Genomic DNA, 26,406 nt, shown 5'->3' with positions numbered 1-26,406 from the left:
ACATTAGTGGACAGATATTTTTAAAGTGACACCTTAGCCTTGTGGGCATTTCTTCACCTGTCTTATCCAAAAGTGCCTTTGCACCCAGCCCCTGACTGATTTAAAGCGCAGAAATGCAGTTTTAAACAATATGATTGTGGTGGAATTCAGGTGAGTTTTATTTCTATTTAGTGGTATTTTTCAGATTTGCCACAAAGAACATGTATTTTCTTTGTAATCTGAAAAAAAAATCAACACAGGATATTAAAAATATGGTGATAAAATGGGAGAGTATGTGCCACAAAGTTTACACACTTTCTGTTTCAAGCATGTGGGGACACGTGGACCCACAAACTTGATTTATTGAACCCATTTGGTTGCCCACGTGCGTAACAAATGGGTTCAATACTCTCTTCTTACCCTTAGCGATCAGCTCAGTGTTATTGCTAATCTGAAAGCGAATTACCAGCAGGAAGTCGAGACAGTAAAACGTCATCGCATGGACCCACACCTGAGAAAGTCCTTTGGTAAGTGGGAGGAGAGTGGGGCAGCCCGTAAACAATGCACTGGCATATCTAATGGGAGACGGTGAATAACCTACCGCAATCTTGAGCCGGTGGAGGTTACCAGGACTGTAAGCACTAAATTTAATTTTAAGAAATGCTACTGAAAGAAGATCTATAAATCTTGGAGTGTGTCCACGGGAACTACAAAACTGATCGAAGGCTGGAAAACAGGCACTATGAATAAAAGATAAGGTGGCTGAATATATTACCTTAGATATGGAAAGTCTAGCTAGGTAATTAGACAAATTCCCATCTCCATGAATAGCTACTACAGCCTTCCCAGCCATGGAGGTGAGACTTGAATTTATTAACAGTCTTCAGTTGTACAAAGGACAATTGCACATAAGGTAAGTGTTACTTTCACACTGAGACTAAGGCGAGAGTGAGCACAATTAACCAAGCAGAAGTGATCTAGGTCAGGCATCAGAAGAACATGCTGAACACCAAGGTTGGGCTTATCAGTTAATAACTTTGCATGGATTAGTAGAAACTAGATTGAAGCTAGAGTTCAACATAGTTGAAGTGTGGGAGAAAGAAGGCAGACAGGGAAGCTGAGAGCTGCCAAACTGGGCTACTTCATAATTTCGAAAACAATGAACCTTAAATGAAATCTCCTCAGGGGATGAAAATGAACTGGATTCAGGAAAGGATATCAAGCTTTAATCAAACTTGATTTATGAAAATCAAGGTTTGCAGATCAGGTAAGTCTGGGAGTGGTTGCTCATTTTGTATGGGAGTATCCACTCTAGGAGTCTTTAAATAGCACATTCCCACAATTGTTTTATAAGTATTTGATTTAGCAAATTATGATTTTCTCATATAACTTTTCAAGGGTTCTTCTTTTTGTAAAGCCAGGCCTACCTATAACCATGTGCTAATTAATGGTTTATTGGAACACAAGTCTGGACTCCAAGAATAAGGCCAACAAGCAGCTGGTATGATCTCAATAGAGACCTGCATAGCTTTTGAGATCTCTTCCAACCCTTTAATTCTTTCACTTTCAATCAAAAGGGCTAGAAGACAATTCCAAGTGTAATTTCCACAACATCAGATATTAGGTTGAACTATATGAAACTGCCATTTTGTAGGTCAAAACAGTCAAATAACAGCAATTTAATGTAATTCAACCTAATACAATAAGTATTCCAATAGTTCATCTGTATCTCTCTTCATCTTCACTAAAGCTAAAGGCTTTCATACATTTAGTTTTTAGGTCAAATTATTGGTATACATATAAATGCCTGTGCACATAAGTATCGAGAAAGTACAGGGTTGGAACAAAGGATGTGTTTTGGATAAACCACTTATAGACATCTAGCTCATCCTTCTATTGTACTAGGCACTGGTGCCTCCTGTCTGACTCAAAGATTTCTCAGACTATGGAAAACAAGAAAAAAAGTGCAAAGACTTGATCTCTCAACCCATGGGAAATTCTTTCTGGGAAATGGGCCAAAGGAAGAACAGGAGAAAATATAACAAAATTTGTACCATGTTACAAGTTTAGTGGAGGAAGATCACAACAAAGCTGTGAGCAGAAAAACAAAGCATGTGGTTTCCTCTTTTCTAAAATACAGTATTGCTTAATGTGTCCTGCTTTCAAGATTCTAAGCATAAGACAAGACACTAAGTACACATTGGAAAAGTCATATCTGCATAGTCATCTAAAATGAGACAAGCTTAGCTTAACTAAAAAAATCTTATTAACAATGTAAAATGTTAAATATTTTTACGATCTGAGCTAATTCCAGCATGCCCTATAAGATTTAACACTATGCTGATGTGCAGACACCATGCTTCAGATTTCAATTAGAACAAAATGTGATAATATTCAATTTTACATTTGAGGGTAGTTGTATATGTTACTACACCATTTCCTAACTGGATTACTTCATTCTCCAAGAAGCTGAAAAAGACACCATTGGATCAAAAGGAAATTAGTTGCCCATATGCATTATATGAAGGTATTAGGATTATTATATATTTACAAAATTTAAGTACTTTTCATATGTGGTGTTTGTTGCATTACAAATTAAGATATATTTATGGTGAAGCACTTAGATTCTGACAGAATGGAAGACTAAATGTAAATGAATGCAGAGAAAGCAGTAGGTAAGGTGGTATATGTTTGCTTCTAATATTATTTCTAATACTGATAGATTGGATTTTTGAACAAAGTTTTGTAGTTTTAAATAGATTTCTATGCTTAAAGACTTCTTTCGTATACGATAAATTGTTAATATGAGATCAGTAAGAGCTATAGATATACTATTATACATGAAATAATTTTTCTCTGTATAATACATTTAAAAAAACCTTTAAATAATTTAAAAATCATAATTCTTGCATCTGTCACGGCATGGTTTGGAGCAGACATGCGCAATGTCAGCTTTAAAAATTCTTTTTAAAAACAGCCTGCTTTTTTAATCTGTTTTTTTTTTTTTCCCCCTTGATGGCAGCTGCTTTCGAGTGTAAAATCATTTAAAAGGGCAGGGGGAAGCAGGTAAAATAAGGAAGCATAGAAAACATAGTCAAAAACCAATAAATGTGTGGTTCAGCTGTCTGGAGGTCCTCAGGTTTTGTGATTTTTTTTTTTTTTTTTTCCGGTGTTCCCAGCGGGTTTCCAAGAGGAGCCGCCTAGCTTGAGACGAGACAACATAGGCCAAAGAACCTTCTCTTCCGTCTTCTAACCAGGGGGTAGGGAGTTAGATTCAGAAGGCTGCTGTCATCTGCGGTGGGACAGAATGTATATATGAGTGAGGTACAGACAAAACAACCTGCTTTTTACTAAGTAGCTTTAAAACTCCACCATTGTTTGAATCAAGGTTTTTCAACCTCAGCACTGATGACATTTTGGACCAAATAATTCTTTGTTGTTGGGGGCTGTCCCGAGCATTGCAGAATGTTTAACAGTATTCCTCTACTCACTAGATGTCTCTACTCACCAGATGCCAGTTCTACTCCCCCAGCAGTTGTGACAACCAAAATTGTCCCCAGATACGGCCAAATATTCCCTGGGGGAGGAGCAAAATAGCCCAAGGCTGAGAACCACTTCTTAGAATTAAATTGAAACTGCTTAGAGGCAATCTTTCATTTGGAAGGAGACATATCTGGTTTATTAGAATGAACCCATGCTTTGGAGTAAGGTTGGCTTCTTTTTTAAACTTGCCTGTAGTTTAGTTTACTTAGTTTCATGACTTTGAACACATAACTTATGCTTGCTAGGCTTCGGTTTCCCTGTCTGTAAAATAGGATTTAATAATACTTACCTTAGGTGAGGATTAAATGATCTAAGAAAAATATTTAGCTTGGGTGGGCAGCTTAGTGTCTAGCGTAGAGGAAGCACTCCATATAGCTATTATTGACTATTTTCCTTTACATAGGACCCTTATATTGGCTCCATGCACCTACTTCACGTCTTAGGAAGAAGTTTCAATGGTTCCCTGTTGTCTTTTCCCAGCACTTTCTATGGATATCCGTATATAAGAGCATTCAGAGATGATTGCCAGCTATTGATTTCATAACTTTTGGGTTGAAATTTTTAGCATGATGACAAGTAGAGGAAGAAATAAACTAGTAAAGAAAATCTGGTTTAACAAGTTGGGTTTTTAAAGAAAAAAGCCAAATGAGATGGTGGGTAGAAATACCCTGTTGAAGAAGAAGTGGCCAGTGTGGGTCCCAGAGGTGAAGGACGACAAGGGAATAACCTAGAAATTGCCAACTGGGGCAGTGCTAGGACATGGCCAGACTGGAACCAGGGGTGACAAAATGGCTGGTTGGCACTGGCAACTGTTATGTAGCCTAAGCTCTTGCAGCACTAGTTGCATTACCCTTAAAGGGGATGGAGACTTGCGAAGGGCACAGAATCTGAAGTCAGATGAAGAGATGGATATAGTGAAGAATGTGCCCCACCTCAATAGTACTGGTTTGTAGAAGAGGGTTTGCTTTTCTTGATTACTGAGCCTGGACGCTCAGGAAACTATCAAGAACGAAAATAAATCCTGGCTTTCCGGTCCTCTTACATAAAGTGTCATTGAAGTGCCTGGGCTTTTCTTCCCCTTCCCAAAGGCTCTAATGTGTCATACTTATTTGTAAATTAGTATCACCCACCAAGGTTGACAGTGTTCCTTGGAACACTTGAATGCTGTTATATATTTAGATAGAACTAGAGTAGCAAGTCCAAGCCGGAGAAAAAAACAGGTGTCCCAGCTGGGTACATCAAATGAATCAAACACAGTCCACCCTCCCAGTCTCCATAGATTAAAATCTTCTCTTAAAGCTCAAATTCTGTTAATATGGAGAAAAACAGGCCTATTATTGTCCCTTTTCATAGTGAAAAAATAATTTACTATAATCTGGATGTTAACATTTTGAGAGTCAAAAATAGAACATCATTCTTTTATAGTTAAGACACTGAAAGCAATGTCAGATACTAAATATTAGCCTCTTTTTTCAGGACAGTCTCTCAGAGATGAATCATAATATATTTGGAATAGAAACAAATGATAACTTACTTTCTCATCATTTTTAGGAATCTTACTTCTCTAACCATGAAATGATCAATGAACTTAGCCCAACTGGATATGGCAAAGATATAGCAGACTGTGTAGGTTAAAGAATTTTACCTTTGAATATTGACTACACTTACTGAAACTCAGGTTCACCTGGAATTCAATGCTTCCCTGAAACAGAATCACCAAAACTATAAAGATATTTATGGGGAAGAAAGATCTTCATAGCTCTATTTCTTTAAGACCTCGAAGATCTATTTCCTAAATTTCTATGTCTCCTTCCCTTTCCCCAAACATTTAACAGATTTGGGAAGGGATTTAACTGGTCTTTATATATTATAAAATGCAATTCTGATGTGTATCATTCCTACTACATGAGGAAATGTCTACCACAATGTTTTATTTATAAAGGAAAATGTGTATATGTATGCTATGGTCATATGTTTAGTACCACTCTTGTTTTTGTATATATTAAAAGCAAACAGGTATTATACACAGATATTATGAGTTTTGTATCAAGACTGACCCTTTTATCTGTGTATTCATTACAGTGAATCAAAAAAATCTTTTGATAGCACAGCGTTTTATGCTATTGAAATTCTCTTTGCTCAGTCTTCTTTATATATACATATGTGTATACATATATAGCATATATACATGTGCACACATACATACACAATATACATATGTGTGTGTGCCATATATACACACACAGATATATATCACAAGTGAATAGAAGTGTTAAGATTGATGAGAAAGTGCTCAGACATTGAGCAAAGGGCAGGCTCCCTATTAAGGACAACTGCTGGTTTGGAGCATCTTTTTTGCACATTTGTGACACCTTTGCCTAGCCCAGAGCTTGTGTGACCATCACATAGGGCTGAGGTGACACAAAAGCTTAAAAATTCTTGGCAGAAATTCAGAACAGCTTTCTACACCACAGGCAGTAGACACCTACAGTAAATGCTGAAATTCTCCAAGTGGTAAGTATGCTTGGAATGGCTTGAAGCAAATTCAACTCCAAGGAAAGATGTCTTTCCACATTGATTGGAATCCTGCTTCTGAAGGATCCCAATCAATGCTCAATTGCAAGAATGTGAGCAAAATGGAAGGTTTTTCCCACTCATTCTAAATTTTCTGAGATAATCCACTTGAACTTATTGGGAAATATTTCATTTTTATTTCAAATGTTTGGATGTGGCTAATTAACTCTTTTATAGTATCTTTTCTCCAAAGTGCACAATCTCAGTCAACTATAAGCAAGGAGAGATTTAAATGCAAAAACGAAAAGTGGGAAAGGAAAAGAGAGGAAGGAAAGTATAGGAGAAAGTGAAAAAAAAGAGTAGGAAATTTAGCCACTAAGTTCAAACCTCAGTCATTCAGTGTTTAATTCTTAGATGCTACTAAAGCTAGGGCTGCTGGAATCCCTTAAGACACAATTACACCACTTCCCTATTGCTCAAATTTCTTTTGCTAATAAAAGATTTCTTATATAGATGACATGTTGAGAAAAGGGGCACATGAAAATGAGAAATTTTCAAATAGCAAACTGAGTTTAAAGCTGTGGATATAGTCAAGAGAAGTGCTTATAACAGGACTGCAGTTGCAAATCTGTATTGCAGAAAAAGAGAGAGAGAGAGAGAGAGAGCACTTCATTTAACCCAGTGATTCTTGAACATTAGCTAGCTGCACCAGCATCATCTGAGGGCTAGTTACAGCACAGATTGCTGGCTCCACCTCCAGAGTTTCTGAATCAGTAGGTCTGCGGTGGAGTCAGAGATTCAGCATTTCAATTGTTCTCTACCTCTATTGCTCTTCCTCTGATCTGTCTGACTTAGTGACTGACACCATTCTTTACTCCATTTTCCAAGTCTGAACCTGGGTTTCATCCTTGATTCTGCCTCTTCCTTTATGCACCACATCCGATTGTTCATACCCTCTTTCCAATCTCCTAGCTTTAGGTGAGACCTTAAGCATTTTCTCACCTGGATTACTGCATTTGCCTCCTAACTGAATCCTTCCAGTGGCTCCTGGATGGGCAAATCTCTTAAGATGGCTTGTAGGGGCCTTAATGATGTAGCCAACCTACCTGTCTTGTCTCTCTCTTAAGCTTCTTGTCTAACAACTTTCCCAATTACTGAAGTGCTTGTAGTTTATCAAAATGCTCTGCCCTTTCATGTCCCCATATGCCTTTAAATGTCAAAAATCTTATCCCTAGACTGTCTTTTTACCATCTCTTTCTTTGGATTACTCCTACTCATCCCAAAAAATCTCAGCACAGATATTTTCTAAAAAGCAGTCCCTAATAATCCTCCATTTCAACTCTAGGCTTAGGTGAGAATCCAATATGCCCTTGTGGTAACCTGTGTCTGTTATAGCATTATTATATTGTAAGAACTCATTCCTGTGTCTTTCCAATAACGTGTGTGTGTGAGTGTGTGCATGTGTGTGTATCAGCATGTGTGATAGTTTTTTTCAGAATTCACATGCCCTACCCTGAAGGCTCCACCATAGTCTCTTCTAGGGAAAGCACGCATCATTTGGAAAAGCTTCCCAGGTGAATCCCACCCAATTTTGCCCCATGAGAGGGGACAGCCTAAAGGGGGGAGAGATAACCCCAGCACCTAGCACAGAAATTGGCACATCATAGGTGACCGTTACACGTTGGATGATGATGGGGACAATGAATACTAGGGTGAGAAGTCTACTCTTCCTTCAGTAGATAATGAGTAGACATTTCACATTTGTGGCTAGGGGCTCAACATAATGAGTTAAGAAATTAGATTGGAGGAGAGAGAGGGACTACATATGTCACACTGAATCCTGGACAAAAGGTTGCAGAGATTACAAAGGAGATGGGGCCATGCAGAATAACCTTCAGACACCAGCTGGAAGCACAGAAATTATTTATGAGGCCCTTGGGGAAGAATCTAAAGGGTCATCTCTAGGCTAGAGGGTGGCATAACTGCCCAGAGTTCTTTAGTCAGCTATCTGAGAACTCTTCTGCCTGACTCTCCTGCCAGGTTGGTTCTGGATATGGGTGTCCAGATTGGAGGATCGGGGTGTGAGTCTGGGTGAACTGTTTCTAGGTTTAATTTAGTCTGGAGTAGTATTGTCCACAGGAGGGGACGAAATGCATTCTAGCACAGATTCGATTCCTAACTTACCTACTTCCAGACTGATTCTAACGCATGTGTTCAACAACCGAATTCTATGCAACAGTGAATACAACTAAATACCAACACATCCCATAGCATTCATTAAGTCAGAATTTTGGAAAAGGTGAAACTATCTTTCAGGCTTAACTAATTTCTGCAGATTTGTTTTGTTTGACAACAGCATGCATTCAGAAGATGCTTGTCCTTCACTTTCCAGTCTCCTTTTAGCCTTTGTTAGTCACCTTGCGGCTCTTCACAGGTGGTTCCATTTGTAATCCATTTGACACAGCAAGACTATCATAATTAATGAAGCTCCTTACAGCTCTGCCAGTGACCCAGAATGTAGGACAGGAGGAGCCCTGACACGGTGGAAGGAACAGCGGGCTGAGAGCCAGGAGACCTGGCCATTGTCCGGAGCCAGCCGTGGAACTCAGTGGCACACGGTGGCTTGCTCTTTTGTGCCAGTCTCTTTGCCTCCACTCTCAAACTGGAAGGGTGGGAAAGGAAGGGCCCTGTCTAAGATGAAAGCATAATCAATAACCATTAAAATTCCTGCCCATGGCCACCTTCCTTTCTTCTCCACTGGAAATTGATTTAAAATGGACTGTTTTGAGTCAAGTTTTCATTGCAGTAGGAAGTGGGGGAGATATGATTCAATCTTTAAATGCTGAAATAAACCCGGAACAGTTTCCGAGTTGAGGACTGAGACGGATCCTGGAGCACAGGACAACCTGAGCTGGCAGGATTTTCACATGAGGGGTTGAGGTATGAAGAATGGAGACCAGGAGTGGTATCTTTTCCCTTTTTTCTCTGTTTCAAACATCCATGTAAATGGAATAAAAAGAGAAAGCAAATAAGAAGCCAGAAAGAAAACAGATGGCTTTCTATAATGGTTTTCATCCAGTTAGAGTCCTGATTGACAATAAGGGCCTACAGAAAAGAGCTGGAACAATTTTTTCCACATTTTACCCCACATCATGTCCTGCACATTTAAATCTAGACCTATAGAGTAAACAAATTGCCTGAAAAGAGTTCCAGGAGTGACTTAGGGAAGCCTCTGTGGTCTGTCTGGGTGTATGCAGCCAGAGAGAAGAACCTGGATGATTTGTTCATTAAAATGGTGCCACATGCATTTGTTGAATCATGTTTCCTGAGAGACTCCAAGAGACCTGCTTTCCTCAGGCTCTCTCCGGACTCTCTAGACCAGACCAGACTCACACCCTCTCTGGTCAGCTCACAGCGACAGCAGGCTGTGAGTACGTACGAAACACATAGGGAACAGAGCTATGTCATCTGTCACATGCTAAGGGTTCACATTTCTCCCTCCAGTGAAGAAGTACAAATTTCTCACAATCCTTCACCTCAGTTTTTCAATTATTAGAATCCTACTGCACTACTTCCTTCTGCATAAGTCCTTCTCCTTCCTAGCTTTGTCCTTTCTATTCTTCAGATGGATCCAGGGTTTTCAAGTCCTGGCTATCATTTATTCAAGTGATTATTCCCTTTTCACTCATATTTTCATTCACAATATCAACCTTTTATTCTTCTTATATTTTAAAAATGTAATTACAATTCTATTCTTTTTATAAAAGCAACACAGTTATATAAAATATATTGTACTTATGATTATAAAAATGGCAAAAGTAAATAAAATTTGTCTTTCCATTAATGTACAATTTAAAAACTGCTGCATGAATTATCACTAATTGTGGAGGGAATGTTTAGGATAGTGTGATTTAAAATATAGGTCACATGCATCCATGAAGTTCAGACTGGCGACCCTGGACAGCCATTCTCCCGGGCAGCTGAATGTGAGGCAGGGTGAGAGGCCCACGTGCTACTGATGAGGGACCTAATAAGACACTGAGGACAGCCTCAGTCATGAGCTCCCAACCTAAAGCCCAGGGGCCAGTGCTCTGAACTGTAGGCTCAAGATCAACCTCACCTGGACACTACACATAGTCTGCTGCAGGGTGAGTGGGGGCGGGACTGTTCTATTTGATGTTGATTTGGGGTTCTCCTGAGCAAAGTTGAGCATTTGTCAGGTGTTTGCTTTCTGTAGGTTGCTAGCAGGCATATGATGCATTGTTTCATTTAATCCTCACAACAACCCTTTGAAGTAGGTGCTATTATTATCCCCTTTTCAGGGATGAGGAAATTGAAATTTCCAGAAGTTAAACAATTTATTGCAGAGCCAGCATTTGAACCTAAGGCTAGCCTTAATCCAAAGCCCTTGGTCCTAAACACCATGCTTATTTCTAGCAACAATCTTCCATGTTGTAGTCAGAGTAATCTCTCATCACTACAACATGTTGTCTACGTTCTTAAAATGCTACAAAACACTTCACCCATGGCTCAAGCCAGTTGGCCTTGGTGACCAGGCCCTTTGGGGTGTTTGGAGTTACCTGATGTCCCGTAGTTCCTGCCTCTGACCCCCGCCCCTGTGCAGCTCAGGCCACGCTACCCCTCAGCCTTGCCTGGTGTTCTCACTTCCACCTCTCCACCTTCTGCCGAGCTGCTCCTGGAGCCAAGAGGCACTCCAGCTCTGCTGCCAAATTCTCCTCCTCCTCCTCCTCACTCTGAGGCAAGCAGCACCCTTCCCTCCTGCCTAGGCTTTGCTCAGCAGGAACAAGAGGAGTTTCTTTCTTGCCTCCAAAAACCTTTCCCCTACCTCCATGTAGCCCTCTCTGAAGCTGATACTTCACCCATGGCTGCTGCAGCCATGCATGCTTAATGACAGTGCTGATTATTTTAGTCCTTTGTGTGTATTGTCAGGCCATGGCGCTGCAAATGTAGGTGCAGACTTGACAAACATTTATTGTTTGTGCCAGGTGTTATTCTACTGTGTGCCAGGCTCTAGATACTGGGGACAATAGTTAATAAAAGTATACAGAAGTCCTTCCCTCATTCTAGTGAATACCCCCCTTCTATTTCTGTGTTAGGGTGTATATGCCTGTAGGATCACTCTGTAGATGATCTGCATCCCAGGTTTTCTACTTACAGACTGTGTGACCTGGGCCAATTTAGTTACCCTCTCTGTGCCTCAGTTTCCTATAAACTGTGAAACACTAGTAGCATTTCTCTCAAAGTTGTGAGAAATAAATAAGTTAATACAGTTAATATAAAGTATTTAGGATGGTGGCATACTGTAAGTTCTCAATATATGTTAATTATTACTATTTTTTTTAAGTTAATTAAACAGCTAGAAGACAGGAATCTTCCTTTGGAAGTGTTCTTAAGTCTCTTCCGCTAGGCTGTACATGTCTAGTGTTCAGTCCTTTTGTGTTTGCCGTGCCGGGTACTGTGCTTTCAGTGTGTGACACAGCCAATCAAAGACGAGTCTGCGTGGATGTCAAAGTGTATCTTGGCCTCCCTCAGAGCAAAACCAGGTACCCGAGAGACTCCAGTCTCGTGTATGCTCAATGCCTTCTATTTGTGTAAAACGCCTTAATTTTTCAAGAAACAAGTCCCAAGGTTATCACATTAAAAACATCCTCTGCCTCAAAGAGAAACGACAAGACTCACCTTGATTTTTCAATGGTAAAGGCATAGTTTCCCTGAGTTTGCTTAAAAGGTTTTTCATTTCTCGCATGTCTCTGTAAAATTGATAAAAAGAAAGAAGAATCAGCTGTAAATTTTCAAAATGAAATCTCAGACGGTCTGTTCCATGAGACAACTGAAGGATGAGAGTCTGTGCCTAATTGTCCTAGCTCTTGTTTCCAGTAGGCAAGTATTGAATTTATTTTGCTTTTATGAGAAGAAAATGTGAGATGGGTTGGCCCTGAGAACACTCTGCCGAACGTTTCCAGGGGCGTCTCTCCTGCAGGAGCCCTTGTCCCCGCCTCCAGTCGGACCTGGCTGAGATCAGAAGAGCCTTTGGTAATGAGGACAGTACCGCAGGTTTGCAAGGAGAGGCCAAAGACGCACAACTGGAACACCGGGCTCCCCGGGGCAATGCCGAGGTTGGGGGTTGGGGCTGCGGTGGCTGTGCAGGTTCACTCACTGTTGTCTGCTTGGTTTTAAGTCTCTCCTCCTCACGATTGGAATTCAGCGTAACACAGGTGTTAAGCATTCACAAGAGCCAGCATTTAACTACATTGACTTGGAATAATGGGAGAGTAACAGATGAGAGGGAAATCCACCTAAGGACAGCTGGGCCTCCCTCTAACCACTGGCCCGTCCTTCCGAGCTTCCTGGCTGCCCAGTGCACAGCATGCAAGGCCACCACCCCACACATCCAATGTCCTCTCTCATCTCGGAGCACGTAGGATCATAAAACCCCAGAAATGCAGAGCAGGAAGCCAGCTCAGGAAGCGTCTGGTTAGGGTAGGGGGAGAGCTGACCTTTCCAAGTCCTCTGGACAGTGGTTCTCACACACAAGCAGGTGGTTGTGCACTGGAAACGGTGCTCTGAAAACCCCAGGACGAGTGGAAGATTTCATTTAAAACAGTAAAAATGTATAATTTGGTGCAAAAAAACCCCAGATACATCTTTTAGTTAACCTAGATTAGCAGGCACCGCGGGTTGAAGAAAGTTTCAGGGGGAAGATCATCCTAAAGTTGAAGAAATTCTATCTACTAATTTATTTTCCTTTTGGCATTTGAGAGAAGAGAGTGACGATTTAATGTTAGGGATGAAACCCCTCGGTGCATTTCACAAACCACCACTGCTCTGGTGAGCACTGTTTGAGGATTACTGTCTTAGGTAGGCCAGAAACCCCTGGGGCTTCCTGCTCAAGTACTGAGTGCTATGTGAAAAGGAACTCAAGTTTCAGGGACACCTGATTGCAAAAGGCAGGGAAAGTGGCCTTGCAGATCTGTAGAAATATACCTGTAAAAACATTCCGAATGGCAGGTGTGAGGTGTGACGGTGCGTCTGTGGGCACTGCATACTGATAAGGTGAGGGGGGAGCAGGAGAAGGGAGGCAGGACCCCCCATCTGGAAGTGCAAGGGTTCAGTCTGTTTTCATGTAAGAGCTCAAGGGCAAGGGGATGGGCGGGCAAGGGCGAGGAATGCAACATGTGGGATTGAGGCCAGGTCTCCCTTGGTGAAGCACCAGTTCTCAACCTCGGCTGCTGCCCAGGAGAACCACCTTATGCTCAGGTACCCCCAGCAAGAGAGCACTATTCGGGTGGCTCATGGTGTGGTCCAGGCAGCCATGTTTTTAAGCCCTCTGGGTGACTTAACTGTGCAACCCAGTTTGAGACCCATGCATGATGTCTTAGGGCAGAGAGCCAGGGAGAACTGAGGCAGCTACATCCTGGACCAGTCTGCTGTGCCTACTGCCCTTGTGTTTCCCATCTCCTTTGACCAGAATCTGGGCTTTGAGGTTGAACTGAGAGCACGCCAACACTGTGGGCCGTACTGTCCTGTTCTTACTGCCCTTGATAGCTTGCTTTCTTACAAGCTTACAAGGCTTGGATAGAGCTGCTGCACAAGGTGTCTGAAAAGGAAAATGGCTTTGCCAGCGGTTTATGCCCTGATCATGGCATTTCACCAGATAATTTTTTTTCCTGGGAGCAGAGCAAAGAATTTTCTATTTTATAAATTAAGATAAATCACTCCCTCATCATTTGTCTTTAGTTCTAACAAACTGTGCCAAACAGCTTTATTGTTTGAATTGTTGGATATCCAAGCCTATACAAAATCCAAGTTTTATTAATAGCACATAATTACCACATGCTCCAATTTTCTATAAACACAGAAATTTGGTAATTAGCTTTAGAATTATATTACAATCTGAAAGTAGAACTACAATGGCTATAAATGCCATTGTGTGTTACATTTCTAAAAATAAAAAAAATAAAATGTTCATTATCTTGTCACTGACTCAACCTCACATACACAGAACAGCCGGTGGAATTGCCCAGTAGTCATTCAGCCACTTTGTGCCAGCTCTGGGGACATTAGTGGCAAAGGGCACAGATAAGTGTGAAGGCCAGTAAACAAGGGCCTCATCTTTCTGCCTCACAGGATGGCATCTCGATGGGACACGGCATTTATTATAATATTATTATTATTCCCTTTTCTCAAACAAAATAGAATCACTGTAGAATCTCGTTTCTACAGAAGCGAGTTTCTAAAGAAACTCACTCTCTCTCTTGAAGAGAGTTACTGAAGTTGTTAAGACAATGCATTAACTTGTTTTGACCACTAAGGGGCCATCAGCTACATTCTGGAGAGAAAGAGAAGGGGACTCTGAGAAGCCCCATGTAAACTGGACAGAGTGAATGCTCAGCTCCAAACAGCAGCTAAGCTGGCCATTCTTTACACCTGAAATCGACTTACACCTTGCCTCACATTCCTTACAGCTGAATTGACTGGAAGCATCTGCGTGATTTTGAATTCTTCTCCCTTAAACAAATGGAAATTTTGGGAACCAGCCCAGTGGGTGAACTCTGACAATATGTAAATCCAACTTTCTCTCACTGTTCTCATTTTCCACGGAGACTTCATGTGTTGGAGTGGGATAAGCAGGGGCCTGGGGGCCTGCGCCTACCGTAGGTGCTGCCACCGTCCCCCTCTCTCAGCTCAGTTTTCCTATCTGCAAATGAGGCAGTCTGGAAGGTCCCTGCCAGCACTGTGCTTCTCTGGCAGACCAAAGGGAGCTCTGTTTCTGAAACTGAAATAGAAAACCTCGACTCTCCGTGGCCCCGAAGAGCATTAACTGGAGGAGGATTGGCAGTCTATTCAGGGTAACTTCCCACTTACCTTTCAGTGTTCTCGATGTCTGTGGAAACCTGCCAGGAATGTTGCTGACTATCTATGGGGGATGACGAGGAGTCCTCTAGGGCAGGTGTGTCAGCACTCTCCTCAATTTTGCAATCCAAACTCTTGGTTGCCCCGCCAGGTTCCTTTCCTAAGGGAGAGGGGATGTTGGTAGAGAGAAGGCGAACGAGAAATCATAAGTGCAAATTTTATACCCAAGATGTCACTGGAAAGGTTGGCTATGCTTTGTGTCAAATGCTCCATTAACCCCAATAGCTCTCTGAGCAATAAAATAATTATATATATGTGATATACTATTTATAGGTATAAATTGTGTGTTTGTGTGTAGCCTGTTTTCCCAACCCTCTGGGAAGCGATAGCTTGAGGACAGTGCAACCTACAGATCGAAATGAAATTAAAGCCCCTGTCTTTGATGGAGTATCGATGCTTTGTAACCCATTCTTAGTGAGTTAGATCAAGTTAGCTCGGGAGGGGGCGATTTAGCCTGTGAAACCATGCTGTGGTTTGGTCCTCAGATGCAAAGGCAGGTAAAAGGGCCAGGAGCAGGTGACACCCAGCGGGAAGAATGGGAGCTCCTGCTGTTCTCTCTGATTCTAGACGCTGGCTCTCTCAGCTTGCAGCAGAGATTGTACAGCTGCCTTCTAATTCCTTGGCTCTGCGACCTCCTTTAGCGCATCCTTCTGCGTTAAGATCCAGCCGCACTTTGCTGAGACCATAAAGCGCCACTGACCCAAGTGTGGTGCGAAGGCCCAGTACTGGGCAGCCCTCCACAGCACCGCACTGCAGCCCACTAGGACTCGTATTTACTACAACTGATTTCAAGTGAATAAATCAGTATGTTCTGAAAGAAATCTCCAAGTTGGTTCAGGCATAAATTTCAATGAAATGAAGTGGGAGGTTATGGTCCATGACCTACATAAACTCTGTTAATGTCTTTTATTCTGTGTTGAAAATCTGGCACCCATAAGGAGGTATCCTAGTACCATGGGAATGGCTAACAAGGCCTGAGAACTGGTGTTTTTGGCTTTGTCATTTGTTCATTCACTCTCTCATTCATTCACTCACTTACAAATATTTCTTGAGTGTCAGCTAAGTACCAAGCACTGGGCTTGATGCTAGAGACATAGAGGTGAAGGAAAGATGCAATCTTGGTCTCATGGAGCTTAAAGTGCTGGAGATAGACAATAAAAAAAATTACACAAATAATTACAAAGCTGTGGTATAGCATTATGCAGTCTGGAAAAAAAGGATAGCTATATTGCATCTTTTACTCTTTCATCCAGTTTTATTTTTATTATGTAGATACAGCTCTAGACTAGTTGTTAAGAAATGGGTACAGCCCGTATTATTGAACATTCATGAAGTAGCAGCTACACCACCTTACCTCTTAACTTAGTTTCCCTAATCCTGGTGTGATTGTCTTGCATTAACAAGAAAACAAATAAACAAAAAAATAAAACATACAAACTTGTGAAGAAGATGGCTGTTTATGGTAAAATCTAACAAGAATTTTTTTCCTTGGATTCATGATCTGCAGGGAACTAGCAAAAATCTCATCCCTACAGTTTCTAACCCATATGGTAGCAACACAAAGGGAAAGAGCAAAACAATTAATTGGTAACTGTACACTTTTTATCAAACTAGAGTAGAAATGGACCTCTAAACATTCAGCCAAAGCACAAACACAAGTTTACTGATAAGAAATTTTGATCCTTTTCTGTGTTCTTTATGCACATTGATCCTGGGTGATGGAACTTGCCTGAGGAATTGTTTTTGCAATTTTATTGTATGCTGTTAGGTGGAAATTAATTAAGCACATAGTTTAGCACATTACCATTTCACAGTTGGAGGGCACTGACCTCTTAAAAGCATTTGAATTTTGCCTCCTGGGAGGGTGCAGCAAATTCAGTCAGTCCATTTGCACCCACCTCTGGGCAGGGTCAGCCTTACGGTGTGAATTTGAGCAAGGCAACTGAGAGTCGGGGGAGGGGCAAAAGGGGGGCTCCCCCCAAATGGTCCTCTGATTTCTGAAACTCTGAAGGATAGGGCCACCTGAAAGCATACGTGGCTCCTGTTACACCACCCTGGGTTGGAAATGCCTTGCAAATGGAGTATGGTTTGCGCAGTGAAGAGGAGGGGAAGAACATTCACACATGCATGGAATATGGAATTCTCTAGTTTATGGGCTTTGCCTGGCTATGGGGCCACAGCATCCCCTGTCCTGTGATCAGGACTATGGAACTTTTTATTCCAATGTGGACAGGGGAGACACAAGGAAATGGGATGTTCCTTCTAGGAGTCCTCTCTCCACCTCCCTCATATTACACCTTTTACATGCAAAGGCATAAATAGCATCCAATGGATAACACCTTTGATTACACTTACTGCCTGTGACTATTCTACTACTTATATAAGACACATAGCATTCAAAGTAAAATATCTTTTCAAAGATGTTCCTGAAACACCCCTATGGGCTTTTAATGGCAGATAATAGCCTCCTTCACCTTAGTCTCAGAGACTTCTAGATCTAACTCTGCTAATGTGGCAGAACCAGAATGAAAACTGGAATGTTGGATCTCAGTTTAGGGCTTTCTGTCAACTCACAAAAATCTCTGCAAAAATTTGATACTGTATCTTCTCTGGTTGAAATGTTTTAAAAGGCAGAAAAGATCAATAAGAATTTCAGGGGTTTTCAATTCCAGAATCTATGTGGTGCCAAGTTTACTCTGCAAGTGAATCCTAATTGCTCTTGTTTATTGATGGCACTGACTTTATGATAGGCTTCCCTTCCCATCACATTTCATGTTTATTGCCTTCATAGAACTGTTCACTGTCAGAAATGATCTTGCTTATGTATTTGCTTACTAGTTTACTGTTTGCCTTCCCCAGCCTCACCCTCATCTCTCATCTCCAAACTATGTGTGTAAACTCTGTAAGGCCAGGAACTTTATCTGTTTTCTTCAATTCTGTAAGCCTGGGTACCAAGGACCAGGATTGAACCTTATACACAGTAGGATCTTAATAGATGTAGAGAATTTAAAAAAAGTAATCATACTATGTATGTTGTTATACAACTTGCTTTGCTACTTTAGTATAGCTTAGAGATATTTTCATGTTAGTGCATTTTGATTTATGGAATGCTTTCTAATGGATGCATAGTATTCCATAGTAAGGAATTCAGATCGTAATTATTCTTTTTCTACAATATGCCAATATTTGTATAGGGCAGATCATTTGAGACAGAATACTGGGACAAAGCGTATGTATCCACATTTTATATTTTAATATATATTGCCAAATTGGCCTCTGAAAAGGCTACGCTGATTTACACTTTACTTCCACCAGTAGTAAACCAGAGGGTGCATTTTCCCGCACATTTGCCAGCACTTCATATTATCAGCATTTAATTTTTGCTAATCTAATGGGAGTAAGTAGAATCTCATTGTGCTCTTCTTTTTATTTCCTTTATTACTAGTGAGATTAAATTTGTTTTCATGTTAATTGGCCACTTGTGTTTCTTCTTTACTTTTCCTATTCATCTCATTTCCTCATTTAAACAATGAGTTGTCTTTCTTGTTGATTCGTAGGGGTTATCTCTATATAATGGATACAGATCATTTGTTATACATACTGCTTATATCTCTTAGTCTATTATATGTCTTTTAATTTTGTTTATAATGTATTTTGTCACAAGTTAATAGTTGTATAGTCAAAGCTGTTCATATTTTCTTTTATGTCTATTGGCTTTATGTCTTGCCTATGTTTTCTTCTAATACACAGTTTTGAAATGTTCAGCTTTATAGTTCATCTGTAATTTAATTTTGCATATGGTGTGATATAAGAATCTAAATTTCTAGCTCAAATGAAGAGCCAATTGCCCCCACAACATTTATTGACTTTTCTATTGACTTCACTGCTCTTTCTAATATATTAAGTTCCCATATAAATGTGGGTCTATTCTGGACACACTATTCTAGTTTATATTTATTTGTTTATCCTGTGCCAATTCCATGATATTTTAATTATTATGGTTTTAATATTTGGTAGGGAATATTTTCCTTCCTTGTTCTTTTTCAGAAATTTTTGAATCTACGGCAAGTGAAAATATAAATTACTACCATCTGGGACTTGGACCTTTAATAAGGATGAATCATTGATTACTTTTCAGTATTGTCTAGGTTAAATGGTTTATTTAAAATATTTGCTCTTTTTGAGTTAATTTTGTTAATTCCTTTGTCCTATAAAACCATCCACTAAATACATTTTTTTTAAAATAATCAATTTTAACTAGTGGAAACACTAAATATATTTTTAATAGTATAAAGTTGAATATGGTTTTCTCTTGTAATTGTTTCATATCCCTAATGCTGTTTATTTATGGTTCCAGATTTCTTTGGGTACCACTGTTTCTTAGATTTCATATGCATCTTCTTCATGCTTGGATTCAGTTTTCATTTTTGGGAGCATATCTTTGAGTACTTTCTTCAGAGATCTGTGGAATGTAAACGTTCTTAGTCTTTATATGACTGAAAATATATTTTCTCCTCTTTCCCTCTGTCTCTCTCTTCATGCTCACACTTAGATGCTCATTGGTGGGGTATAGAAATCTATGTTCAAACTAAGTTTCTCTAAGAACTTGAATGACAATGTTCTCTTATTGTCTGTGTATACCTAAGGATGTTTTGAATGTAGACTGTTTATAGCTCTCTGAAAAATTTTTAGGATATTACCTTTAAACTTTTAAGTTCTGAAATGACTCCTAAATGTCTAGGTACGGGGTCCTTTTATATTAATTTTTCTAGGCATTTGATTTGATTTGATTGATTAATTTTTCTAGGCAATTGATAGACTGTTTATAGCTCTCTGAAAAATTTTTAGGATATTACCTTTAAACTTTTAAGTTCTGAAATGACTCCTAAATGTCTAGGTACGGGGTCTTTTTATATTAATTTTTCTAGGCATTTGATTGGCATCTATAATTTATTTTCTCCAATTTTTTATTTGGAAAAATATATAGATTATATATTATGTTTTATGCATAAAATTATATGTATAGTTTTTCTGTGAACCATTTAAGAGTAAGTTGTAGACATTACTGACACTTTATCCTAAATACTTTAGTGTATATCTGTTAAAGAATAAAGATGTTTTCCTATTTAACCTTAAAATAATTATCACACCAAGAATTTTTTTAAATTTGCTTAAATGTGATTCAATATAATTTGATACAATACTATTATTTAATATGTAGTCTATAGTCAAATTTCTCCAATTGTTCCTCCTTTATAGGAGGGATCCGTTTCAGGACAATGCATTCCATTTATTTGTGATGTTTCTTTATTCTCATTTAATCTAGAACAGCATCCTTGCCTATTTTTGTCTTTCATGTGATGGATATTTTTGAATGAAGAGTCCGGGCCAGTTGTTTTATATAATGTCTTTCCATTTGGATTTGTCTGATTGTTCCCACATGCCTAGATTCAGAGTAAACATTTTTGGCAAGAATATTATAGAAGTGATACTGCGTCCTTAGCTCATCACGTCAGAAAGCATGAGTCAGTTTGTCCCATTATCAATGATGCTAAGTATTACTGATTGTTTGGTTAAGGTGGATTCTGCCAGCTTTTACCATTGTAGATGAACCCTTTCCCCCTTGTTATTATTAGGTAATCTGTGAAGTAATTTATTGAGAGAGTATGATCTTTTTGATTTAAATATTTCTTTTTTTAGGAGTGGGGAAAGTTTTTCTATTTTTCTTGATTATCTACATCTCCCAATTCTCTGTGTTCTTTCAGAATTTCTATTTCATACTGGAGTCTCTGGATCTATCTTTCACATTTCTTAACTATTCTCCATACTCCATATTTATCTTTTGGGCTGAATTCTAGGAGAATACCTTAACTTGATATTTCAGTTCACCATTTTAAACTCTCAGTATTTCCATCATGATAATTGTGAAGAACTGTGAAGGGTTTGAGATTTTTTTACCCTACTTGCAAATTAGCCTGTTACAGTTACATGGATACTGGAAGACATGAGGTTCCTGGGTCAGAGAGATAGTTTATTACTCACAAAATAGCAGTATCAGCATTTGTGCTGGGTTTGTTTGTTTGTTTTTTGAGTCCTAATTCTCACAGAGAGATGCAAAAGGGTTAAATGATACCTCCATAGACAGTGGGATGTGTGACTGTGACAGGAGAAGTCTGATCCTTTTATAAGCATGTTGCCCTTTGCTCCAGCAGGAAACATTTTCATTACACTGAATAGTAAGCATGCCTTGTGCTGGAGGAAGACACTGTCTCTGTTTCCCAAGGCATTTGCTAAATAAACATCCTGGAAAAGATAGTGTAAAACATAGAGCAGTCAGTGCCTCACTTTGCAAGATGTGCAGAATGCAAGAGACCAATTGAGAATTGTCTCCCAATAATAATTAACCCATCTATTGAATTTTCATTTGATTGATAACATTTTTATTTCCAACAAATTTGGGGACTTCCTTTCCCTTGCAGACAATGATTGTTTTCAATCTCTTTGCATATATTGATTACATATATTTTAAATTTTTTTATCACTTTAAAATTTGTTCTCCAAGTATTAGTTGTTTGTTTATTACATTTAGTATCTCCCTTTTATAGTGTTGGTTTTGCTTAAAAATATGGTCATTCCTGGATGTCTATTCAGATTTGTCTTTGAGGATCTCTGTTGGCCTGTTGTTCTAATAACAGTGCCTTCCTTCTGGAGAAGGGGTGGGGTATGTGGCTAGACAAGTATATCTAAAATACTTCTGGGTGCAAGGGTTTCCCATCTCTGTTGATAAGTTACCTCCATTGATCAGTTGCCTGTTTTGAGGTCTCATGCCTGCTGTGACTTTCCTGTTTAGAACTCCTACTCCAGTAGGATCTATTGGGCAATTTAGCCTGTGAAAAAGCACTGTAGTCATGTGCTCACTTTCTTTTTCTTCTTTGACTGTCCTTGTGGTGGCTCAGATTTATTTTACACTCTTTTCTGCTTTGCTGCCCAGTCCCGACACACACCAGGTATCCTCCTGGGGCAAGCACTGATGGTCTCTCTTGCTCAGTGTGGGGCAGCCCAGTTTTTCCTGTATGCAATTCCAAACATTAATTTCCCTGACAACAGTTCCAGAAATCTTTCCCGTGATTTATATTTGTTGACTCTGAGTTTGAAGCATCTCTGGAATTAATCTCATTTTTGTAGAGATTTTCTCCTGTTTGTTCTTGATTTCTTCATCTGCTATGCTTTATTCTGTTCATTTATTTATACCAATCCAATCCCAACTGCTTTCTAGCTTTGAGAAATTCCTTAAAATTTCTGGTTTGTTGAAGACATCCTTCCTTGTTTTTCAGGGTTGTGGGAGACTGTTCTGTGTTTTCCACCCTCTATTTTCTTTTCTTCCTACAATTAGAAGGGTCCATGTGACAGAGTTATGGTCAATGGACTCTGAGCAGAAGTGATGTAAGCCTCTTCCAGACTGGCCCTTAAAAATCCTCCTGTAGGATCCCCCATGCTTTTCTTCCTCCTTGCCCTCTGCCCCTGGCCATTGGATGGATACAGAGAAAGAAAAGAACAGCTGCCCACTCCACTCCAGCTCTGCTGTCAGACTATGCCATCAGTGAATAATGAATTCTTATTGTTCTAATTCATTGAGATTTGCTATTGTCTCATACAGCAGTTACCCTACCTTGACAATATAAGAATTAATATGGATTTATTCTTTTCATTATATGTTTTTATGTTATTTCATTGGATTTTCAATAGGAAGGGAAATATACACATGAGTTCAGTTCAACATCTCTGGATAAGCTTTTCCTCTGATTACACTCCCTCTTTTTTGACAATAGATGCAGGATGAAAGCAATTCATTTACTTATTCAGTAATTATTAGTTGAAACTTTATTCTGCTCCAGGCACTGTGCTAATGCTAGGGATGCAATGGTGAACACACTCATGGTGATCAAAGTCTAGAGTGGACAACAGAAAAGAAACCAGGCAACAACCCCTCAACGTAACATGTGCTATTATCAATGCCATGGATATGCCTGAGGGACACATTGAGTGGGCATCAGCCCAGCCTTGGAGGGTCAGGAAAAGCTTCCTACAAGAAGTGAAATCTAAGTTATAATCCAAAGAAAGTATAGGAATGGGCCAGGTGAAGGGGATGGGTGTGGGGTACAGTAGGATGGGTCGTATGTCCCAGGCAGAAAGAAAAACTGGAAAGAACTTGCCAATTGAGGTTCTTCAAAGTAGTTCAAGATGCCTTGCGTGTGGCAGGGCAGGGTATGGAGGCTAGGTGAGGGAGGGTTACTGGAGGTGAGGTAGGAAGATGGAGAGGTTAGCAAGGTCAGTTCATGGATGTTCTCTTGAGCCACATTAAGGAGTCAGCAGAAGAGCCCTCCACAAACCTGGCCAGTGGCCAGTTTCAGTTCTCCGTCCCCAGCTTCCCCTCTTTGACTGGTTGTCCTCACAATGGGGCACTTGTTCTCTAACCTCAGGTGGGGTCCCTGCCCTGTTCTTGGAAAAGGGGTCAACACGTGCTTTCACATGGTGACTTCAAGTCAATGCTTTGCTTGCCCAAGGGAGTAAATGTGCATTTGAAATTATTTCTTATTATGAAATGAATTTTCTGTCCCCTGAAAAATCAATTTCAGGCCTCAGTGAACAAATATTCGCTCAGGAGGGGATGGGGTGGTGGGGGGAAGAGAGCCCTTAGAGTACCTCGAAACCATACCAAGCTGGTTGCATCACTGTTTAGAACTAGGACATCAAAAACTTGGCCACTTTCCTTAGAGTCTTGCAAAGCTTTTTGCCTTCAGCTCCTTGGGGATTTCCACGTATTTTTAGCTTGTTTATGGATAATATAACAGGCATGCTTGAGGAAAAGTTAAGGGGAAACCACCCATGAAGCACATAACAGATTGGAAGGCTGGTTATTCTTACATTCGTGAGAAATGGTTGGTTGTTCAGGAGGAACAAAACCACATCTGATTGTGGGGCAGTCTCAAGAGTGCAATAGAGCACCTCAGCCTCAGGAGTCCTAGGCACAAGCACTGGAAGATTGGGCTGGGGGTCCTTTATCACATCCACTCTAAACACCTCTTTCCTTCTCCTCTTATTTCTCCCATCCTCTTTCTCCTCTGTTCATGTTTTCCTCTATTCTTTTTTTTCTTTCCCACTTCTGTTCCTTCTTGTTCCTGCCTGTCTTCAGCCTGCCAGTGGCAATGGGAAACCACTGCCATAGACGATATCTCTTTGGAGGTCCTTAGTTTGGTCTCTAGAGTCCAGCAAAGTCAATTTTATCCATTTGAGTGTATTTCTCCAGGAACCAAAACAAAACAAACCAGTCCTCTCTGAGCTAATGCTGTATGTCTGCCCTATCACTTCCTTGACGGCAGGAATAAATTTCCTCCATCTTTTGTGCTCCTGAAACATTACCTGCTGTGATACTATGCACAGCGCAAGCTTTCAGGAAAGTTTTCACACTGACTCTGTATGAACAACAAAATGAAAATGGCTTACATCGGATACATGGGTGCTTATCCAAATAGCTATACTCACTCTTATGCATTTTCATAACCGGTAGGTGCTTTTTAACTCCGTGCACTGTGAAAAGGACTGGGGAAATGTAGGCTGTTTGTTAAGTAATCCACTTTTACTCTCTCATGTTTCTAAAAAGCATGTAATTTAAATAGAAATAAGTTATATTAATTCCGTTAGTTGTTTACTCATATTAAAAAATAGTTCCAAAGGCTTTCCTACACTATGGTAAAAAGATATTCTTAGTGCCATAAGATACACGGGCAGAAAATAACTATACCATACACAGAACTCCATTTTTGCCCATGCACCAGGATATAAACATTTTCCAATTCAGAAGAGATACAGAACTGTCCTCCTCCACTACCCTACATCCTTTTCTGGGCTCTTATGACATCCCATCACTGTCCCTAGAGTAGCAACCTTTGTGGCGTCACCACCCGAGAAAGCAGAAGCACAGAGCCCCCTTGGAACACAAAGTGCAGATGATAGAAGACACATTCGAAGAAGGTCCTTATGGGGCTCTGAATGCTCCATTTGCAGCCCTTAAAGTAGAGCAGAACAATGCACAAGACGTATTTACTGTATAAATAATTAATTCCAACTTTTCCATAATGGGTGTCATGGTGAAATCATGCCCGTTTTGCATCACATGCATGTTTCATTTTATTTATTTATTTTTACTACATAAGATGATCTCTTGGTCAGAATTACACTTCTTTACCCAATGTAAAATAATCTGTAAATCGTTAAATGATCTATGGAGTTAACATTCCTTTCAGTCTTAAAAGTAACTCTCTGAACTTGGTGTTATTTTGGTAAGAAAGTAAATACGCAATGGATTTTAGCTATTAAGCATGGCTTTGCCGTGTTCTCACTAATGACTAATTAAGGCAAATCTATGGATAAAATTCAGCCAACCTTGCTATTATCCTTCATTTCTCCATTTGATATGTTCTTCTGCCCGTCTCCAATGTAGCTTAGTGGGAATGGTCTAGTGCAGTGGAACAATCACGACCTTTGCAGTGGGACCAATGTGCTATGTGACCTTGAGCAACTTATCTCATTGAGCCTCAGGTTTTTCATCTGTAAAATGGGGAAATATACTTGGGGATACAATGAGATAACAGGTATAAAGCACCTGGCATGTAGAAGCTGCACAGTAAGTGGAGGCTATTATCATTGCCATTATTTTATTCCTCAGCTGACATCTACTTTGACTAAAAGTGACAAATATAGTGTTTGAAGTCATGGAAGTAGAGTAATAATAGAAGGTTTTAGATTACCCTTGGATTGTAGAAGTTGATTATGTTTATATTCTTCAAACACTACAAGCCTGTTCTGGTCTTGGGCATCAAATACCAATGAGGTTATTTCCTTCTTGTCATTCAAGTCTCAGATTAAATGTTATCTCCTCAGAGAACTTTGACCATCCATCGAAAGTAGGCACCTAGTCAATTTCTATTACATCATGGACTCTATTTCAATTATCTGCATTGTACTTTTTAAGTACTTGGGATTTTTAGAAAATTTGATTCTTTCCGTTCTTTCTTCCTTTTTCCCCCTCTCCTTCCCTCACTTTCATGCTCTCTCTGTCTCTGCACTAAAAGTATACTTCATAAGGTCAGGAACCTCTTCAGCCTCCATCACTACAGTTTCCCAGCACCTAAAACAGTGCCTTACATATGATAGGTGCTCAATAAATATTTGTTCAAAGAATAAATGCATGTTTCCACTCAGAATTTGAATCATAGTCTATTTTAAGTTTTATTCTGCTTCATTTCTTCTAACCCACTGTTCTATTTTAGTATCAATTGCCTCATTACATTAGAAAATACATAAGCTCTTATTGCCATATTCTATTTCTGTCTTTATGTTACTTGTTTATTTTGTTTGGTGTGGATTATTTCCTTT

General features: G+C 39.8%; 1 protein-coding gene across 2 annotated transcripts in view; it reads right to left on the bottom strand.

Annotated features, from left to right (window-relative positions):
* Nucleotides 1–979: 979 nt before the first annotated feature.
* Nucleotides 980–26,406, bottom strand: part of LOC123648650 (regulator of G protein signaling 7 binding protein) — a 97,503-nt gene continuing 72,076 nt past the window's right edge. The window contains exons 4-6 of one of the 2 annotated variants that reach the window (XM_045566589.1): nt 14,923–15,070; nt 11,737–11,807; nt 980–3,271 (exon numbers count right to left, since the gene is read on the bottom strand). In XM_045566589.1, coding sequence (XP_045422545.1) covers nt 3,180–3,271; nt 11,737–11,807; nt 14,923–15,070 — 311 coding nt within the window. In that variant the 3' untranslated portion in view covers nt 980–3,179. Of the gene's footprint in view, nt 3,272–11,732; nt 11,808–14,922; nt 15,071–26,406 lie in introns of those variants that run through there. The other variant, XM_045566590.1, reaches the window with a different exon arrangement.

Source organism: Lemur catta, chromosome 12, assembly GCF_020740605.2.
Source record: "Lemur catta isolate mLemCat1 chromosome 12, mLemCat1.pri, whole genome shotgun sequence".
In the NCBI taxonomy this organism is placed as follows: Eukaryota; Metazoa; Chordata; class Mammalia; order Primates; family Lemuridae; genus Lemur; species Lemur catta.
The sequence above is the reverse complement of the archived record's forward strand: the minus strand, read 5'-3'. Positions and strand labels throughout refer to the sequence as shown.